Raw genomic sequence first — 19,997 nt, 5'->3', positions numbered from 1 at the left:
AGAAAGAAGGAGGGGAAGGAGGAGGAGGAAGAGGAGAGGAACTTGAGGAACGTGAAATGGAGTGGCGTGAGAAGCGAAGGAATGGAACACAAGGCAAGGCAAGGCAAAGCAACAAGAGAGGAGTACCTAAGTCCTGTCAGACGCAGCTTCCCGATTGTTACTGTGACGTAGGCGTAGGGAAGGGTACGGGTACGCATACGCATACGCAAACGCAGCATAGAAAGCAAGGAACTGTACCTAGGCCTAGGTACCTTTCCCCGCAAACATGCTTGACCATGGTACCTCCCCATAGGTACTTTCGTACTGTACTATATCATCACTTTGTTTCGTGTGGCGCAATGCATGAAGTACTCGTATGCATGAGAAGAAGCTGAGGGGGCGAGGGGGCGTCGGGGAGGGGAAAGGAAAGGCAGGGAAAGGCATGTATGTACATAAACGCGGGGTCTGGTCTGTTCAGGTTTTGCTAAATCACGTGCCTTTTGTCATATCTCATAGTGCACTACTCTACTCTACTCTACTCTACCATCCATCCTGTCCGTGTGCAACATTACTCCGTCTCGCTTTGATTCCTTCTCCTTCGTCCTACCACTTTTCTGCAGTACCGAGCCGAGTAACACCATCGATCGGTTCCGGCATGTCGAACATGCAATTCTTAAGGTCAAGCCGCCATCAACCCCTCCCTTCCTTTGCCTTCCTTTAGTCAAGATATACAAGTGAAATCTAAAATTACATCTTCATCCCAGATGTGAAAATAGCATACCTTACGATACCTGGGTTAAAGTATGTGATCAATACTTCACACCCCATGTTTCATTTCCACCAGCCACTTGCCGCGCCACACAGATGATCCCGAGGCCCCAGCTGATTGCGTGCCCTCCAAGCTCTCACACATCAACACATCAACACGATAACAACAATCTTCCTTTCCACCTCTACATCCATCATGAAGCTCACATTATTATCGGCATTAGCTTTGACAGCTGCAGTGACAAATGCCCGCTTCGTAGAGCAACACGAAACCGACCAGGTCGTCCTGAACATCGAATCCGCCGATAACGACCAGTATCTGGTTGAGCTTGCTCCTGGAAAGACACAATGGGTGACTGAGGAGGGGAAGTGGGAGTTGAGACGAGTATGTACCAGCTTCTAATATCCCCGGTTTCATGCTGACCATCTCCAGAATGGTCAAAACTTCATCGACATCACCGAATACCCCAGCCTCGGCCCCATGAACCTCAAGAAAGACCCCAAGTTCCCCAAGAAGCCAGTCCTCCAAGATGAACTCTCCCCCTTGATAAAGAACCTTTCCAAATCAAACATGCAAGAGAACCTCGAAAAGTTTTCCTCCTTCCACACCCGATACTACAAGTCCGACTACGGCAGGCAGTCATCGGAATGGCTCTTGAAGCGAGTACAGGAGATTATCAAGGATGCAGGAGCAGACAAATACGGCGTGGAAGCTAAACATTTCGCTCACCCATGGGGCCAAAACAGCATCATCGCCACGATTCCCGGCAAGAAGAACTCCACCGTCGTAGTAGGAGCACATCAAGACAGCATCAACCTCTTCCTACCCTCCATCTTCTCGGCACCGGGTGCAGATGACGATGGAAGTGGAACTGTGACAATTTTTGAAGCTCTTCGCGTGCTCCTTACATCCGAAGATATCATCAAAGGAAAAGGTGAGAATACCGTTGAGTTCCATTGGTATTCCGCCGAAGAAGGAGGTCTATTAGGCAGCCAAGCTATTTTCTCGGAATACGAGAAGACGGGTCGGGATATCAAGGCGATGTTGCAGCAGGATATGACTGGATATGTGCAGGGGACGTTGGATGCAGGAAAGAAGGAGAGCGTGGGAGTCATTACTGATTTTGTCGATCCTGCTCTTACCACTTTTATCAAGACTGTTATCACTGAGGTATTCCACTCTTTTCTTATTCGGCAATAACCATCTCTAACAGCGTGTAGTACTGCGACATTCCATACACCGAGACAAAGTGTGGTTACGCTTGCTCTGATCATGCATCTGCTTCTAAGGCTGGATACCCCTCGGCATTTGTGATTGAGTCTGATTTTGCGAATTCGGATAAGAAGATTCATACTTCGGATGATAAGATTGAGTATTTGAGCTTTGATCACATGTTGCAGCATGCAAAGTTGACGCTGGGCTTGGTATATGAATTGGCTTTTGCCAAGCTATAAGTGTCAGGATATTCCTATTTGTATATTATATACAGAATACAAAAGGTGTATTTTCTTGGATATAGACCGAAGTGAGAACAAAGGATTCACTAGCTGTTGTAATGCACCGGGTATGTAAATTTGCCGTACTTTTGTTTCCAAAATTATACCCTACTAATAACATCTACAAACTATCAAAGTAGTTTAAATCTTCAAACATCACACTTTATACAGCCTTTGCTCACATGCACTTCTGAATCATTCCGACTCACTGTAGAGTCACAAGGCAGATCACTTAGTCCAGCCATCACCTGCACGGACTCTTCCCCTAATTTCTGATTCGCCAATCTCCACGTACTATACAGACGATTACGCATCGACCTCCTCGGGATCTAGCCGGCCGGCTTATCGCGAACACGTCCACCTAACTACCTCCCTCCCTTTCCCATCTCTCTCATCTCTCCCTCTTCCATCATAAAACCATCTGTCGCATCATCTCTCTCCGTCAAATATTTCTTCAGTGAAGCCAGAATCCCAAAAATTCCCCTCTACCGCAATAATGGCCATCTACTCCGCAGTCCCACCTCTCGAGCAACAAGGACAAGCTCCCCCCGTCGCACAGAGCACAAGTCCAAGTGTAGGCAAAACAGTCACATTGACAATCCCCCTTGACAAGCATGATGAAGTCAAAGAAGCGCGGCCGCGCAAAGAGCCCTTGCGCCGCGATAGTCTGAAGGGTCGCGAGGCTCTGCTTAGGGGCAAGGAAGGCAGTAGACGGAGACAGCGATGGGAGAATGGTAAGTAGTTTAATCCCCACATGCCTCATTCATCCCCTTCAACCCCTCCCTCTCTTTCTTATCCATAACAATTCAATGAATATTTACATGTATATGTGTCCTGCGACAGATCGTCTCTTACACGTCCCAAACGCGCAACCTCCACTCCCCAGTGACTGGGAAGTAAGACCTACATGGACCGTCCACCACGTTCCCTACTACCTTGCACCCCTCTGGGACCTCCGCGCCGAAGAACGCTCGCGCTCTGCCAAAAATTCCAGCCCCACCTCTTCCACCCCTTCGGAATTCGGCCGCGTGCCGCAGGAACTCAAAGCCAAGCTTAAGAAATCCAAAGGCGCCAGAACGCTGCTCCAAGAGTTGGAGCTGGAGGTTCGGAAGTTCGTCAGGGAGTATGAGTGCGGTATGAAAGGCGAACGGTGGGAGGAGCAGACGGGAGATACGGAGACGGAAACGGAGACGGAGGGCGATTCGGAGGATGAGGAGATTGTCTTTGTAGGCCGTAATGGGCGTATGAGCGACGAGGCGCGCGCGCGCGTGGAGCGGGTGTTGGAGAGGGAGAAGAAGGTGTGGGAGGGTGATGTTAATGATCGCGGTGCTGGCTTCGGGTACGTTTCTGTTTGTTTCATATACATCTTTCAAGAGCAACCCCTTTATTTCCACTTTACTTTACAAAACTTAACTAACCTAACACGCCCTCAGTCGCTGGCTCGTTCATTCCATCGCCGAATACTACGGCCTCTCGTCCCGCTCCATCACCGTCGGCAACCCAGCGCGCAGGGAAGCCTATGTAGCTATCAAGCAGATTGGCATAAAGAGTGGTCATTGTCGTAGTCGAGAACCTGCTATGGCGTATAACCATGACCTCCCGAGACCGCTTTACGGATTAGTCTAGTCGATTAGTTCCTCTAGCGTAACGGTTTTGGGCGAATGAATGAAGACAAAGGCTATCAGCGCCTACTTCTTGTGCGAAATACGAGTACTGTTTGTTTTGGTTTGCTTCTATTGGCTTGTATTTATTTGATATATTAATTGACTTGTCGTTTGGCGAGAGAGAGAGTGCATGTATTGTATATATGATTCTGAGAGTGCATGTAGAGTGGAGCGAAGTAGAGTAGACTTTATATTACACCCCCTTCGCTTTAATCAAAGTGCTTCGCCATCCATTTCTATTTATCACACATTCAGCTGCCAAAACGTACCTACCTGCGCCCACCCTAACGATCAGTATCACGTTATGTAGGTATTGAGCGCCAGCGCTAGAGGTTCGCTTACCTATAGACTTGGTCCGTGCCTTGAGGTTATTCCCAACTCCAACTCTTTATATCCTAGGTACTTAATTTTACCTTCCTTTCCCTTATTAACAAACCCTTTATATCAATCCATACTCTACCAAACCGGCATATAAACTAGCGGGACCTTCTCTCTATACGTTTTTCTATCTGATATAGCTCGTGCTATTTGTACCAGCGTGCACCATTTACGAAATTCGGACAAAGAGTTCCCTCTCTGAAGATTTCATGGATGACGACGACGAGGTGATCATGCAAATGGTGCCGCTGCTTGGGAAGCTCCCGGAACCGTGGTGGAGCTCTTGGAAAGCACGAGGGCAGTGGTACGAGGATGATGCAACGCCGCTGGTTAATTTTGAGACCGGAAGGCCGTAATGGCAGCGCAAATAAAGTTCGACCCAAGACTTAATAACAGAAGCCCAGGGCTTATAAGTACTAGCGTTAAGCATCTGATTGGTTTATAGGGGGGGCTGCTTTTCAGAGGGGGACTATATCCTAACTTATACGGTATTACAAGATCCTTTATTCCTAGAAAAAGCTTAGCAGAGTTAAGTCTTGGTAAATAGCTTACGTTGACTTGACTTGACTTGTTTTACGCGCCGACAATACCTAAATCTACGTATTCAGGGGCAGATTCAACGTCATAGGCACTTTACCTTGAAAGGAAGTCGGTAGCTGATTCATGTACGTTCAGATACAGTGTATGATAGATAGGTTTTGGAAACCAGAGCTAAACCAGCGCCACCTCCACCGTAACGGCGGTGCGGCACTGTCAATTCCTTGCTATCAAGGTGCTCAACATGCGGTGCATACTGTCAAAAGACTAGCCAAGCCAGTAGGAAAGGTCCCTTTCCTCCCCTATCAAAAGGGACGGGCCGCTGTCTATGTGTAACCCAATAGTTATGAATGACTACCGGTAAGAAGCACATCCGGCACTGCGAGTCTTGAGAAACTCCACTGTTGTGGCATTTCCTCTTGTCATAATAGGAAGATGCTAGGAATCGGTTTCATGTTGGGCGGGGTAGACATGGGTTGTGCAGGAAAATCTCATATGGGTTAATGGGGGGTGCATATGCAACTCATTTATACTTGCATGAAAGGACTGGAAAGAAGACATACACAACTGCGGAACGGGGTAATGAAAGCCGAAGTGAATTATGACATTGGTATATGATTGATCTTTTTCTGCTATTTATTAGAGGTGAGGAGGAAATCATTGGCATTGATTTTCTAAACATTGCCACAAACCAACCTTCAAATAACTCTGTTAACACTTCAATTTTACTATGGCTTTCACTTTGTCGACCACCAATGTTTTCATTGTGAGCATTGTTATGGTGAGTCAAAATAAAGTACCCTTACATGCGTCGACAGAACACATAAATTAATGTTCTGCAGCTCCTGTTCTATCGTTTCGCTACCCTTATTTATCGATTCTATTTCCACCCACTCTCCAAATTTCCCGGTCCCAAGTATCTAGCTGCGTCGGCCCTATCCCAGTTCTACTATCAAAACATCAAAGGAACCTTCTACAAGGAAATCCGAGACTTGCATGATCAGTATGGAGAGATTGTTCGCGTGGCACCCAACGAACTGTCAATCGATGGGTCAATCGGCTGGGATGACATTTATGGGCACAAGAAAGCCGGACAGGTGGAATTCGGCAAGGATTCGTTGTTCTATCGTCCGCTAGATCAGGGCAAAGGTCTCGATGGCCATGGTGCACACGATATCATAATGTCGAATCGAGAAGACCATCGACGGCAAAGGCGACTCATGGCTCATGCTTTCTCCGATGCGGCACTCTATGCGCAGGAAGATATTATCAAGTCCTATGTTGATCTTTTGATGCGAAGACTAGAAGAACACTCGGTTCAAGGAAAGAAACTCGACATGGTTAAGTGGTATAACTACACTACATTCGACATTATCAGCGATCTCGCGTTTAATGATACGTTTGGAAGCTTGGAGAGCAGCGCCATGCACCCCTGGGTTAGCATGATCTTCGATTTCATAAAAGTGAACACACAGTTACGGCTGTTCGCCCAGTATCCAATCCTGAAGCCATTCGTCGGTTTCGTCATCAACCAAAGCGACATCGATGTAATCGAGCGGAACCAAGCCCTCACTTCCGCCAAACTCGACAAAAGACTGGCGCAAGAGACGAACGGGGCGAGGAATGACTTCCTCACCTACATCCTGCAACATAACGATGAGAAAGGGATGAGCCATCCAGAGATCCTCGGCAACTGCGAGACTCTCATCGTGGCGGGCAGCGAGACCACGGCTACACTTCTGTCGGGCTTAACTTACTATCTAAGTCAGAGCCCAGAGGCCTGGAAACGGTTGAAGGATGAAGTCCGGGGAGCTTTCAAGACGGAAGAGGAAATCACCATGCGCTCTACGGCCGCTCTGCCATACCTGTTTGCTTGTCTGGAAGAAGGCTTGAGAATGTACCCGCCTGCCGTCGTAACCCCACCACGATTCTCCCCCGGCGCGACCGTGAACGGAGAATACATCCCTGAAGGCGTGAGTCCTGGTTCTTCCATACACACTAAACACATACAAACCTTAGATCCCATATCTCTAGTCGAGAACATGCAAGGCAAATCCATATCTCTTCCGAACATATTACCCAAGACTACTCAGCTGACACCCAAGAATCAGACAAAAGTATGGATCCACGCATACTCCACCACGCACCGCAGCAGCAACTTCCACCTCCCCGACACCTTCGCCCCCGAACGCTGGCTCCCGGACATGCACCCGTACTACTCGCCGCGCTTCGCGCACGACAACCGCAGTAGCATGCGGCCGTTCTCCCACGGCCCGCGCAACTGCATCGGCAAGAACCTGGCTTATTCCGAGATGCGGCTTATCCTCGCGAAGCTGGCATGGAAGTTTGAGCTCGAGCTGGCGCCGGAGAGCGAGGGCTGGGATGTGGGACAGAAGGTGTTTACAAATTTTGAGAAGCCACCGTTGGTTATGAGGTTGCATTTGGTTGCTGGGGCGGGAGAGAAATGAGAATCGGGGTTGGAGGGGAGAGGGTGAGTTGGGTGAGTGCGGATTGAGATCTTGGGGAATGAATGACAGCTGGGTAGCATTACACATTTTCCATCTAAATACAATTGCTTTTATACCATGGATTTTATCCCATTGCAGATTGTTTTATCAATTTGAAGCACTCTTTGTTTTAGGTCATTACGGGAAGTAAGCTGCTGTGATCGATTTGAAGACTCTGGCGTAGCCGGATAGAAGAGATATGCTTTAATCATCCTGGACTCAAGACATGCAGCATCAAAGGATATTGAGGTACTTTAACATTAGTTCTTCTAATCTCAACTAATGAAATGCAGATTTCCTTCTAGGCATATTTCATAAAGAAGTAAAGGCACATTAGTAGTAGCATGTACGTTATAGCACCGTAGACTAAGCTCCTACTTCTCTTCACCGATCCTCTTCTTCATCTCTATATTATCCCTTGCAGTAAATAGCCTATTAATTGTTTACCCTAATATAGATTCTTGGAATCGCAAAATAAGAATGATGTCAAAGTAAGAATTCATGGTTCGGGGCTCTAAAAGGAACCTTAAATCTAAGCTTCTTGCGTAGCGCAGGATCTACAAGTTTTGAGTAATGATAATAGGATTGATGCTAACGACGTAAAAAGCAGTCGAGTACTAAGAGGCTCTTGGAAAGCCGAATGGTTTTGTGATCTCGCTATGGAGAAATTTGACACAACGTTCTCCCGTAGCTCTCGGCATCAGCGCAGCAAAGGGCATCCTGCTTTTGTAATCGATAATAACAAATACGAACTGGTTTCCTCTTGCGGTGATTGGAGTGATCGGTCCAATGAAGTCGAAACCAATAAGGTCCAAGGGCTGTAACTCTAATATTGGTAGCACGAATCGCGCTTTGAGGGACCAATGTGGAAAGCTATGCGTTCAGTGTGTGTGTGATGCGGCTTGAATTGAGGTGAAACTAAAGAAGGAAGAGAGAGAGAGAGAAGGTGACTTCAGAGGAGACCCCATCTAACCTCCCCCGCAACTGACTAATCATTGTGATGCCTTAAGCTCTACAACTACTCGCCTTTGTTTTAAGTCTGACAACTCACCTGAATTATACTTATAGATATATACTCTGCGCCACTTAGAGAGCTGAGATCTAATAATTATAGGCTTCTAAGAGGTCTAAACTTACTTTGAGATTAGTATAATCTATGGTTTTAAGGATATATACTAGGATAAAAGAGCTGGTTAGATGTATACGATCGGTACGAGGTACGAGGTACGAGAGGTACAAACAAGTACCATGCGCGGCTAAGAAACTTAAAATAGATAAATATGGGTATTCTTCCTCCCTAAGATCCTTTATGTCAAGCTTGTTTCTTAATATTGCGGGGCAATTGTTACTCTGAACAACTCAATCTCCTTTACCTAGAATAATTAAATTCATAACCTTTCTCCATAAAATATAGAATCATATGGAACCTGAATAGCTAGAAGCCTTATAGGTCCTATAAAGCTGACATTCTATTTATCGCGAAAGTACTTATAAGCTCCTCGGCGTACTCCGTAGTAATATTTTTTCAAGCTCGTATAGTGGGGCGAAAGATTATCAATGATTATCCAGGGGTACCATTAGATTGCGGCGCTGCGAGGCGCAGAGCTCAAGGATGCTGTATTAAGTTCCCTTCTACCACGAGCTGATTGCAATTTTTGTAATATTTGAGTCAAAAAACAGAAATAAGCCCTAAAGATCCTCATAACTTGATAGCACGATATATTTCATCTCCACTACTTCAATCCTCTTCAATCCTTCTTATTTTAAGGTACTTTATCTTTAGAGACATTTCTATGTATATAAAGGATAGCTTCTCGACTAACATATGCTATTAATCACTCATCAACCTTCTTCTTTCGAACTCTCGAATTATCTCCAAGCACCATCATTAAAATGCATGCCTTTTTTACGATCATTGCTGCTGGGTGCCTCGCTTCACAGGCGTTGGCTGCTCCAGCAAACGAAGCAGCTCGCATTGTCCTGCGAGCTACCGGAACTAGTCCACCAGCGCTCCAAATTTCACATTCCCCATTTCTGTTACACCCACAAGCAGATTCCACAGTTAGTGGTTGGACAGACAGTGGAACTTGGTAAATACTAGCTCCTGCTTATAAGACGCCCAGCGCAATGCTAATACATATCCCAGTGAAACCGAACTTGATAATGGAGCGGTCCCAGCCGCCGCAACAGGAACAAACTGTTATAACTTCGATGCGAGAGCTACGAATGTCAAAATCATCTGGCCTAAAGATGATACTTTAGTTTGGGTTACTACTTTCGGGGGAATGGATTGTGCGTCTGAGAGAAACATCACTGTTAGCAGGAGAGATAATTCGCCCGTCGGTAATTATCAATGCTTGAACGTTCCACAAAAAACAGCTACTGTGTCGCCGTTTGTGTGGGGGCCTTATGGGAGTATTCTGCTTGGAAGTGGGGCGCAGCCCAAGACCATTCTTTGACCAATCGGCCATAACAGGTCTATGATATGGTCGAATGTAGCGCTTGAGATTTGGATGTGGATATACATATACTTGTATTTAGTATCATCAGACCCCGAGCTCATAAAATTCGGATGGGGAAGTGGTAGAGTGTCTATGTAAGGGAATATCTTGTATCCATTAGGGCGAGAAGGAGTTATTGTATATAAAGGCGTTTGATATCTATCCTTGATATTAGATGACTAGGTTATAAATGCTGCTTATAGTTTACTAGTGATAATTCTCTACTCTCTCTTCCCTACTCTTCATAGTCGCATACTCCGCCCGGCTTGTATTAACCCAAGGTGATGAATAAGATTTTAAATAGAAAAACATTATACCGTTTAACCATCTGAGAAACATATGATTCATAGAGTTTGATTATAGAAATATCTGATTTGCGATATAATAACTCTCAGACTATAGATTGCTTGCTAACGTAACCTTACTAAAAGGGGCTCGGTTAGCTAGTACGGATCCAAATTACAGCTCTGTAACTTGTAACCCGCTTGACCTATCCTCTGCTTAACGCAGGACGCGAATCTTGAGTCTTGCCTTGTGAAAGTGATTCAACAAGATCCAGGAGAGTGACTAAGCGCTCCTAGCCGGGATATGAGATGCTTGAGTCGGTAAAAAATAGAACCGAGCAGAACGAGGCAAAAAGGTATAAATCAAGCTTGAATTTAGTATCGAGAAATACCGAATTACGGGTATATATGTCAAAGTGTAAAAATCTTTACCCTACCTAGGTTGGGGGGGTATCACGCGGTCTATACCTAAGGACGGACATGTTTTAAAGAAAAGGCTCCAAGAACTCCATATACCTCCCTCCGTCATGCATGGGCAGTCTTGAAAGATGGGGGTGCATATGATAATGCTATCAACACCTTATATACCTTGTATACCCCGCCCCCTCATTTCATCTCATCTCATCTCATGCAAGAAGCAGCAAGCAAGCATGTTACTCCATACTATTCTATGCCGAGTTTATGATCTGCATGCAATCATCCCATATAGGAAGAAGGCATCGTGGCGTGATTCTAGAGAAGGGAAGGGATGGATGGTTACCCCACCTGCGGACACTCTCACTCTCCAGTCTGGATCACGCAAGCGAGGTCACGAGTCAGGACCCCACCCCCACCTTTACAGTACAGTAGCCCAAGCAAGGCCCGTGCTCGCAGGTCAAAAAATAGACATCGACATCCCGCAAAAAGCATCTTCTCGTTACAGTATCCGCTCTCCGCTCCGTACACGTACATGAGATTGGAGATTGAGGTCCGACCGAAATAGATATTACAATCACTCCCCCCTCCTCTCCTCGTAAACATGCCGTTCGACTTCGACGCCGTCATCCACAAACAATACGACATTGTGCCACTGGATCGCGACTTCATCCCCTCCAAGCAAGTAGCCAAGCCGCATATCCTGTGGGTGGGATGCTCGGATAGCTTGACGCTGGAGACGTTCACGCTCGATGTATTGCAGGATGAGATATTCGTGCACAGGAACCTGGGCAATATTCTGAGTAATGGCGATCTGAGCAGTGAAAGCGCCGTGGCGTGGGCTGTGGACTTGCTCAAGGTATGTTGAGCCCGCCCTTGATATATCAATGGGCTGGCTGCAAAGGCTGATGGAGAGTAAAGGTTGAGCATATTGTTGTCTGTGGGCATTATGGCTGTGGGTTGACCAAGTCGAATGATCCCAAGGCCTTGTATGGCTGGTCCAAGTAAGTGCATGCATGCATGCTTTCTCTCCAACGTCAGCGAGCACATACAACGAAACGTGCTAATTGCGAACAGAGATATCGCTCGGCTGCATAAAATGAACGAAGAGTTCCTGGGCGAGGTGAAAGACAAGTCTGATGAGAGGAGTCACGAGCATCGGTTGGAGGAAATATACACATTGGCAGAAGCTGGCTGGCTGAGGAGACAACCGAATGTGAAGGAGGCGATTCGAGAGCGGGGGCTACAGATCCATGCGTTTGTGTACGATAGGGAAACGAATTCGGCTGTACGACTGGTCGAGATAGATGAGAAGCGGGAGACATAACTATAATTCAGAAGTTACTACATCGTCACGTTCACGTTTTGAAGTTGAAATTTGCATTGAGTTGACTTGAGTTTATACGAGTCGTAGGCCTTGTCAAGCATATGAAGGAGTAGAAAACCAATGCTGATCTCCATTCCATGTTAAGCAATACGAGCCAATTGTAGATGTAGAGATATACAAGGTTATTGCGTTGTATTCTACACTGAGTACGGTTTGAGGCTGAGAGTTTCCCCGCACGCGTTGGACGCGCCTATTACATACACGTACAATTAAATTTATATGTATAACCTCACTCTCCATATTCCAACACCATCAACTACCTCACGAATCCACCTTCACGACTGCAGACTATGCCTGAAGCATCAAGCGATAATGCGACAAACCCTTGGTTTTTATATTTCTTTATCTTCTAGTGACGCTCCGCTGGCCCTCCGGGAGCCACTGCCGTGGAGGCCGAGAAGATTCCCTCTTTTACATTTCGAAATTGATATAGATTGTGCCCTTCCCGTCCTCCACGGCAGTGGCCCCCGGAGGGCAGCGGAGCGTCATGATAGAAGGGAGGAGGGTATTCTTGTCTTCTATAAGTGATAACTCGAATACAGACTGTCGTCAAATATGAGCATCAATGCATCTGTCACGCTACTGGACTACCTGCCAAACAGGGCCATCAAAGGCTACAATCTCTAACCTCATGCCATGGCAATCCACCACCTTCAACGACCGCCTTGAGCTTCACTCTTCCGCGGTATTCACAATAAACATACCTGGATACACGACTTCAAAATGCTCTACGGTCTCTTATCTACCAGCGGCGTATCTTTTACGCCTGCAAAAGATATCCCAGACCTATCCGGAAAAGTGATATTCATCACCGGCGGTACTTCCCCCCAAATACCTCTCATCTTGCCCCTCCTCCTCCACCACCACAGCTAGCTTAGTACTAACATACCCAGGCAACGCCGGCCTCGGAAAAGAAAGCGCCCTCCAACTCTCCGCCCACAACCCCTCACACATCTACCTATCCTGCCGCGACGGCTCCAAAGCCAAAGCAGCGATCCAGGACATTCAATCCAGCGTGCCCTCCGCCCGCCTCACATTCATCCAATGCGACCTCACGTCCCTGGCCTCGGTGCTAGCCGCAGCGCAGGAATTCACACGTGTGGAATCCCGCCTCGATATCCTAATGCTGAACGCGGGGATAATGGCCGTCCCGCCGTCAACGACCGAGGACGGCTACGAGATCCAATTTGGCACGAACCACGTCGGGCACGCGCTGCTGACGAAACTGCTCATGCTTACGCTGTTGCGCACCGCGGAAGCGGGGGCGGATGTAAGGGTCGTGGCGCTGTCTAGTATAGCACATGTAACGGCGAGCGGGATACAGTTTAGTGGACTGAAGAGCGCGGCTGGGGGGGTCTTCACGAATATGACGCGGTATGGGCAGAGCAAGCTGGCGAATATACTGTTTGTGCGGGAGCTGCAGCGGCGGTATGGGGCGCGGGGGGTGACGGCGGTGGCGGTGCATCCGGGGATTGTGAGGACGGAGTTGTATGGGAGTGTGTTTGGGGGATTGTTGACGGGGGCGGTGGGGAGGATGGTCAAGGCGTGGTATACGAGTGTGGGGGATGGGGCGAGGGGACAGCTGTGGGCGGCCACGGGGAAGAAGGGGGAGGTGGTGGGTGGGGGGTATTATACGCCGGTTGGGGTTGTGGAGCAGTGTACGGGTGTGAGTAGGGATACGAAACTTGCTGCTGAACTGTGGGAGTGGACGGAGAAGGAGCTGGAGGCTTATAATATCTGAGTCTACTTCACGTCATGTCCATCTGCTTGCTTCCCTTCTAGCATAACATTGTAATATATCTTGGAGCTTCAATTTGTTGTATATACTTCTATTGAATATTTCTGTCACTATCTAACCACTAATGTTCCCCAAATGATCCCACCCACCCTCAACTTTCTAGTGCCCTCTATTATCATCATCTTCATCTCAATCATCTTCATCCTCTTCATCCGCAATTCAGACCCATAAAAGCAGACAAGAGACTGAATACAGTATCCAAATTATATCTCCATAATCTCCGACCCAAGATCTCAGAGCAATTACCTGAATGAAAACGGCCATATCATCTAGGGGGAGTATTCCTCCTTTATACCCGTCCCAGCCCGTTTTCAGGAACGTATCGTTTATCAACTACCTATTATTGCCTTGCTACCATCCAGTATATCTAAATTTAGTTGCATCGCAGCAGTCTGTAGTGGCAATCACTAGTTGGCGTCGCTGTTGTGGCCATGACGACCCGTGCGTGTGCTTGAGGCAACATTATAGAGATGCACGTATGCATGCGGAAGCTTGACTTATAGCGGTGAGATGAGATAGATGGTATTTCAGGCATATACTCGTAAGGGGGTATGGGAAAAAGGGAAGTATGAGTTTCTTGATAGTTAGTACTATAGCAGGTGTTTGAGGAAACGAGAATTGATTGTTTGTTTTAGCTGCGTAGTTGCGTGAGATAGAACGTGGATGTGTTTAAGATGTAAGGCAAGGTATGATTGATGGGTATACCCGGATATATATCCAGTTTCTGTATAATTTTGATTGCAAAACTGAATGTTAGATATAGAGATATAAGAGATTATTATATTATAAACCACATTGCTAGAATATGGAGAAACTGAATTTGTTGATTGAAGTGGTCGAGATTGTGAGGGCCAGACTAGGGTCCATCGCATCTTTGTTTCCGAGGTGCTAAATTGAGATGTAATAATAAGTTCGTAATGACTAACAGAGGCTTTATATTACACTTGTGATCCTCATGGCACTTGCGAGCGGAAAGTCCCAGGGAAAAAATCTCTGTTGATATCCATTTTACAATCTAATGATCATCCCTCTCAAGCCACTGCTTACTCGCATCATACAGCGTCCCAAAAGCAGGTTCAATGCTCACAACTCTCTCATACAACTTCACATCAATAGTCTTGAAGAACTGCAACCATCCCAAAATCACAAAATCCGCATACGAAGCTATCATTATTCACCGATCAGTAACTTTCCCTTCCATCCCACATATCAAATCAGGAGAAAGAAAGAAAGAAAGAAAGAAAGAATGAAAGAAAACATACGAGTCTTCCCCATCATAAACGGCCCTCCCTCGGCCTTCAACAAAGCTCCTAACTCCTTCAACTCGGGAATAGCAGCCATCCAAGCCTCCTCGCCACCGGATTCTTGCGCAATCTGAGCCAGAGGCTTGCCGAGCCTCTCGTAACGGGTGCGCTCGAAATACTCTTTCGAACTGGGGTTCAACAGATTCGCAGGCACGGCCGGCTGCCAGAGACCTCCTAGTGGAGGCAGGATTTTCGGAAGGAGGGCTTGAACTTTTGGGAGGAGCGGGGAGTCGAGGTGTAGGGATGGAGTGGGGTGATCTTTTTCGAGACGCTGGGCGATGGCTTGGGATTCCATCATGTAGGTGGAGTCGGGGGAATTGGACAGCGGGAATTGTGTAGGCGGCCCAGGATGGAGAGTCAGTTTTGGGGTTTGGGGGAACACTGGATGGATGGAGGGTCAGAGGGGTGATTGGGGTGTAGAGGTGGGAGGAACGGACTGGGGACTGAGACGGGATGCGATGTCTGGGTATTCGATCCATTCTGTTTTGTAGTCGATGTTTTTGAAATTCAAGGCCAGACGAGCTGGATGTGTTAGATTTGAAGGGAATGGTAAGAGACCACTTACTTTTCCATGGGTTGAGGGACCAGCAGCGACAATGGCCTTTGCTTGGGAGGTCGTATAGAGTGAGTTTTGACATTTTGAGATTCCAAATGGGGTAAGAAAGAGGTCTGTTGTTGTGGGACTAGAATGGATTTTGAGGAAGGAGAGATTCAAGATTGACTCGGAGTAGAGAAGCAGCGGTGAAGTTGAAGTTAGGGTATCAAATATGAATATGTAAGTATCTTATGATCCGGGTTATATATTCGAGGTAAAACCAATGGGTTCCACAATTGTTACCCCTCATCGCCATATCACGTGAAGCATACCCCTCATTCGAAGCGCGAAGTTCTGTATTGAGGATTTAAAAATTTATCAGTAGGAGTAAGTTTACAGGCCCATAAATTAAGAGCGATAACTTCCTATTATTGAACAAACGCTTCAGTAAGGGCTGGTAATTTAGAGAGGGACTGGAAGGGTTAGAGTCCACGTGACAACTGAGTACCAGATGAGGTGAGGCTAGCTCATCATCCCCTCCAAAGGTCCGTGCGATATCACGTCCACCAACTTCTACAAAGTACCGGGTCCTCCAACACCACAACACTACAACACTACAACACCATAAACAAGCACAACAACTGACTCCAGTAATACCCAGAACACACAAACAATGGGCTCCGTCGTCCTCCCCCATCTTGTCACCGGCTGGCATGTCGACCAAGCCATCATGTCTGAAGAAGAGCGTCTGGTCATAATCCGCTTTGGTCGCGACTGGGACCCCGACTGCATGCGACAAGACGAAGTCCTCTATCGTATCGCCGACCGTGTCAAGAACTTTGCCGTCATCTACGTCTGCGACTTGGACCAAGTCCCCGACTTTAAGCAAATGTACGAACTCTACGACCCCGTCACCCTTATGTTCTTCTTCCGCAACAAACACATGATGTGCGATTTCGGCACGGGCAATAATAATAAGTTGAACTGGGTGCTGGACGATAAGCAGGAGTTGATTGATATTATTGAGACGATCTATCGTGGGGCGAAGAAGGGTCGTGGTTTGGTTGTTAGTCCGAAAGGTGAGTCAAGGCTGCTTGGATCACACGATCATGCTAAAGGTTACGCAGATTATTCAACCAGGTATCGTTACTAGATGTCACGAGAAGGATAATCGATACATTGGCTACACACATTCCCTGGAAGGGCGCACGAAATTGGCTTGGGAAGGAAAGGCGTTATGGCTGTTTGAGCGGGTTTTTATTACTTGATTGATCACTTCCAAATATCCGCGGCCCTTGGTACACTATCACCTCCAAGTCAAGCAAGCAAAGTAAACATACTCTCTTTATTCGCAGGGTCAAATGGGGTTTGTATTCAAGAAGCAGAAGTAATCGCACGCGCCGAATTCAACGTCCCAAGCATCCAACCCCTGAAATTTATTGCACATCTCCCACTCCCGCCAAAACAACTCACAAACCCCAGAAACTCCAGTGAATCGCTACCATGCAAGACGCAACGCAACACCCTCGCAACACAGTCTCAGGTCTGCTCCAATCTACCTATCTATCGAATGATGATGCACTTGCTGCAACGGACGTGGGCGCATTTGATGCATTCAGACTCGGTCATGGGACTCTTGGTGCCGCACTGCTTGGACGTTTAGCTCTTGATTAATTACGAAAGACGTGGAACAAGGGATACGGACAGCCTTCTTCTCGCTGTTGAGTGCGGTGCACTGCCACTTTGCGTTGGCATCGGCGATGGGCTCGAAGCCAGTAGCGGTCCAGGATGCACCGCCGTTCTTGGTAGGAGGCATGTCGGAGTAGGTGGTATGGGAATACTTTGGATGGTTTGGTATGGGTTGTAGTGGTAGGCTAGTGTTGACGGAGGAAAGGAGTTGCAAATTATCAGAGTGAAGTGGCTGTGGTATCAAGTATGTGACTGGGGTTTTTCCTTGTTGAGGGTTGACAGGTCTTGAGGTCAAGAATGTCTTGTGCGTTTATATTCATTCGGCTGTCTGTCCTGCCTGTTCTTTCCTAAATTGAATTATTTGCTGCCACTACCGCCTATGATTGTATTCCTTGCCTCCATTGAATAAGCCCAGAGGCCCAATGCAAATCAAATGGTAGTCTGCAAATGCCGTGCCTATTTTCTGTGGTTGGGGGGACTAAGAGATGCCGAGTATGAAGTGTCACTGAGAATACGAGAAGATTTATGATGATGTTCCATACGCCAAAACTAATATGCTACATTACGCCTCCCACATTCTCACATTCCTATTCATGCTCTCCATGGATAGTTCCTAGAGTCGAAACACTTGGGACACCTTTCGTGGGCGCATCTCTTACACGGAGAATCGGGAAGAATTTGTCTGTTCAAACACTACGTATTGTATATTAGCTTGGGGAGGAGGAAATGATGTTCAGACTAACAGGTGATAAGAAGGTAGCATTAGGAGGTGTTTTGCAGCAGAGCCAGTATGGTCTATCGTCAGGATCGTCGACGGTGTTGGAAGCTGGCTCTACCGTGTTTTTTTTTTTTTGCGTGGGAGACGGTGTGCCGTTGGCTGGCTTGGAAATTGCGCTGCCCATTCTAAGCGTTGTGTCGGAAAGTCTTTCTGGAGTTGAGAAGAATGTTCTCGTCTTGAAATGAAGCTTGGGTTTATGTTGTTGAAAGGAGATACGTCAAGTCTCGAAGTGAAGTATGTCCATTATATAACATGCGTGCGGATGTATAGTTATTGTAAGGAATGTCCCAGTCCCAGTTCCTAGCAATCATTCGCCTTTGTCACACACATACTAAGTCACATACGATCTCCTGACTGGCCCTTTTCGATATCCGTGAAGAAGCCCCCGTCGTCACCTTGCCTTTGCGCCCGCACATGGCACTGTTTGCACCTTTTATGCCCACAGCTTCCACATGTGGCCTTGAGCAGATAGTTTCTAGTCAGACACTATGAACACAGTTACCGAACCCGGAGAGAAGAGAGCGAGAAATAGGAGGGTACCGGGTGAAGTTCATGACCAGAATTTGGATTTGTACTGTGGTTGTCGGGATAAGAGCAGCAATACCAGTAGACGAAGCGAGTGTTTGGGGGCGTCGTAAGAACGGGAAAATGTTGCCCAGGAATGTGCCTTGTCGGCTCGTGGGATTTGGGGATGAATAGGGCATTTTGCACAACTTGAAGTTTGATTGAAGTACTCATATAATTACACTTATGGGTGAACAGTTAGAGATGAGGAGGCCGCATGCAGTTGCCTCGTTCTGTAGCTTCTACTTATACATTGAACTGGATCCCTATATTCAAGTGGAAAACAAAACCAACTTCTTCAAAATCCGCCACTAACACATCCTAATTCATCAATCATTTCGGCCTATCGCTTTCACTTTCGGTGAAGACAAATTTCTAGAGGTAAAAGGGGGATCACACATGCAGCGGAGCAGGGCTTGGGTGAGCGCTATACCAAAAAGGGCTCACCCATGGGTGAGCCCTTTTTGGTATAGCGCAAACTCGTGCCGTTCCGTTTGTTCAAGTCCCACGCCTTCTTTCGCTGTTTACCCTAATACACTATTTTCTCGACTTTAAGATAATATTGCAAAGGCCAATTAACGGCTTCTTTGGAACTGGTTCTGAGTATATTGTTTACTTGGAGTCGAAAGTATAGAGCTTGATTGCATATCCTTAACCTCTATCTCCTCCGCCTTCGTTCAATGGAGATTACGCTCTTGAAATTTATAATATGACCTGAGTTTAAGTACGCAAGGTTCCCTAAAGCCTCCCCAGCCTGCAAGGAGGCGACGAATGTACGATAATTGGGAGCGCCAAATGAATGTAAGAATTAGCGATATAGTAGTCTGGATAAATACAAGATTGCGAGCATTCAGCAACTTGATGCGTGTGAATGTTCTATAATGTGTATTCCGTACAATCTCGATTACCCACCTAGAATTCCCTAGCATGAGTTTTGTACTGTGTGAATGGGCAGGATATGGAGAAGGGTTTATCACTAGTGGGCCTACCTTTTAGAAGAAAGAGTAGGCATCTGAATGGAGAGGAATTGTGGATAAATGGCCATACAACTTGCAAGAAGGGAAACTACATCAAACGCTACTAAACGCAAAAGGCAAAGAACGGTATTTGAAGATTGAATTTGACCTATTCTTTACCCCCACCCACCCAATCTGAACGGTCCAGCCAGTCCATGAATATCTTCCATTTACTTTCCTTGCCAAAGAGCATATTCAAGCCTAACCCCAATCCCAATAATCCCCCTTCTTCCCCTAGTGATGACTAACTCTCCCTTCCTTGGACTCCCAGACTGTCGAATCCAGACCACACAGCTCGTACATTTCGTGTGACTGCATGATGAGCACGTGGTGCATTGCAGATCATTCTGGTTGCCACACTTCAGGTAAGCTACTCGATTCGTCTTGGGTGATTGAA

At 46.8% G+C, this 19,997-nt stretch overlaps 8 protein-coding genes across 8 annotated transcripts; 6 read left to right on the top strand and 2 right to left on the bottom strand.

Moving 5' to 3' along the window:
- Positions 1–943: 943 nt before the first annotated feature.
- Positions 944–2,202, top strand: lap1 (Leucine aminopeptidase; the record flags this gene model as incomplete). The annotated part of the gene is made up of 3 exons (XM_031150373.1): positions 944–1,132; positions 1,181–1,918; positions 1,969–2,202. The coding sequence occupies 3 exons, from the start codon at positions 944–946 to the stop codon at positions 2,200–2,202; spliced, it is 1,161 nt and encodes a 386-aa protein (XP_031004103.1).
- A 538-nt stretch (positions 2,203–2,740) lies between these two features.
- On the top strand, positions 2,741–3,870 carry LHYA1_G005427 (uncharacterized protein; the record flags this gene model as incomplete). The annotated part of the gene is made up of 3 exons (XM_031150372.1): positions 2,741–2,978; positions 3,088–3,583; positions 3,678–3,870. 3 exons carry the CDS (start codon positions 2,741–2,743, stop codon positions 3,868–3,870), a joined length of 927 nt encoding a protein of 308 aa, XP_031004101.1.
- Positions 3,871–5,553: 1,683 nt separating this feature from the next.
- Positions 5,554–7,291, top strand: aclL_2 (Cytochrome P450 monooxygenase; the record flags this gene model as incomplete). The annotated part of the gene is made up of 2 exons (XM_031150371.1): positions 5,554–5,604; positions 5,666–7,291. The coding sequence occupies 2 exons, from the start codon at positions 5,554–5,556 to the stop codon at positions 7,289–7,291; spliced, it is 1,677 nt and encodes a 558-aa protein (XP_031004102.1).
- A 3,842-nt stretch (positions 7,292–11,133) lies between these two features.
- Positions 11,134–11,856, top strand: LHYA1_G005425 (Carbonic anhydrase; the record flags this gene model as incomplete). The annotated part of the gene is made up of 3 exons (XM_031150370.1): positions 11,134–11,388; positions 11,451–11,533; positions 11,607–11,856. The coding sequence occupies 3 exons, from the start codon at positions 11,134–11,136 to the stop codon at positions 11,854–11,856; spliced, it is 588 nt and encodes a 195-aa protein (XP_031004099.1).
- Positions 11,857–12,639: 783 nt separating this feature from the next.
- On the top strand, positions 12,640–13,657 carry LHYA1_G005424 (putative oxidoreductase; the record flags this gene model as incomplete). Its single annotated transcript, XM_031150369.1, has 2 exons — positions 12,640–12,733; positions 12,810–13,657. The coding sequence occupies 2 exons, from the start codon at positions 12,640–12,642 to the stop codon at positions 13,655–13,657; spliced, it is 942 nt and encodes a 313-aa protein (XP_031004100.1).
- A 1,072-nt stretch (positions 13,658–14,729) lies between these two features.
- On the bottom strand, positions 14,730–15,313 carry ustS_1 (Glutathione S-transferase-like protein ustS; the record flags this gene model as incomplete). The annotated part of the gene is made up of 2 exons (XM_031150368.1): positions 14,730–14,878; positions 14,977–15,313. 2 exons carry the CDS (start codon positions 15,311–15,313, stop codon positions 14,730–14,732), a joined length of 486 nt encoding a protein of 161 aa, XP_031004097.1.
- Positions 15,314–15,415: 102 nt separating this feature from the next.
- LHYA1_G005422 (uncharacterized protein) lies at positions 15,416–15,656 on the bottom strand (the record flags this gene model as incomplete). Its single annotated transcript, XM_031150367.1, has 2 exons — positions 15,416–15,540; positions 15,584–15,656. The coding sequence occupies 2 exons, from the start codon at positions 15,654–15,656 to the stop codon at positions 15,416–15,418; spliced, it is 198 nt and encodes a 65-aa protein (XP_031004098.1).
- A 570-nt stretch (positions 15,657–16,226) lies between these two features.
- On the top strand, positions 16,227–16,706 carry Txnl4a (Thioredoxin-like protein; the record flags this gene model as incomplete). Its single annotated transcript, XM_031150366.1, has 2 exons — positions 16,227–16,632; positions 16,681–16,706. The coding sequence occupies 2 exons, from the start codon at positions 16,227–16,229 to the stop codon at positions 16,704–16,706; spliced, it is 432 nt and encodes a 143-aa protein (XP_031004095.1).
- Positions 16,707–19,997: the final 3,291 nt, after the last annotated feature.

The sequence above is a fragment of the Lachnellula hyalina genome (genome assembly GCF_007821495.1).
Source record: "Lachnellula hyalina strain CBS 185.66 chromosome Unknown contig00098, whole genome shotgun sequence".
Lineage (NCBI taxonomy): Eukaryota > Fungi > Ascomycota > Leotiomycetes > Helotiales > Lachnaceae > Lachnellula > Lachnellula hyalina.
Note: the sequence above shows the minus strand (reverse complement) of the source record. Positions and strands in the feature narration are given on the sequence as shown.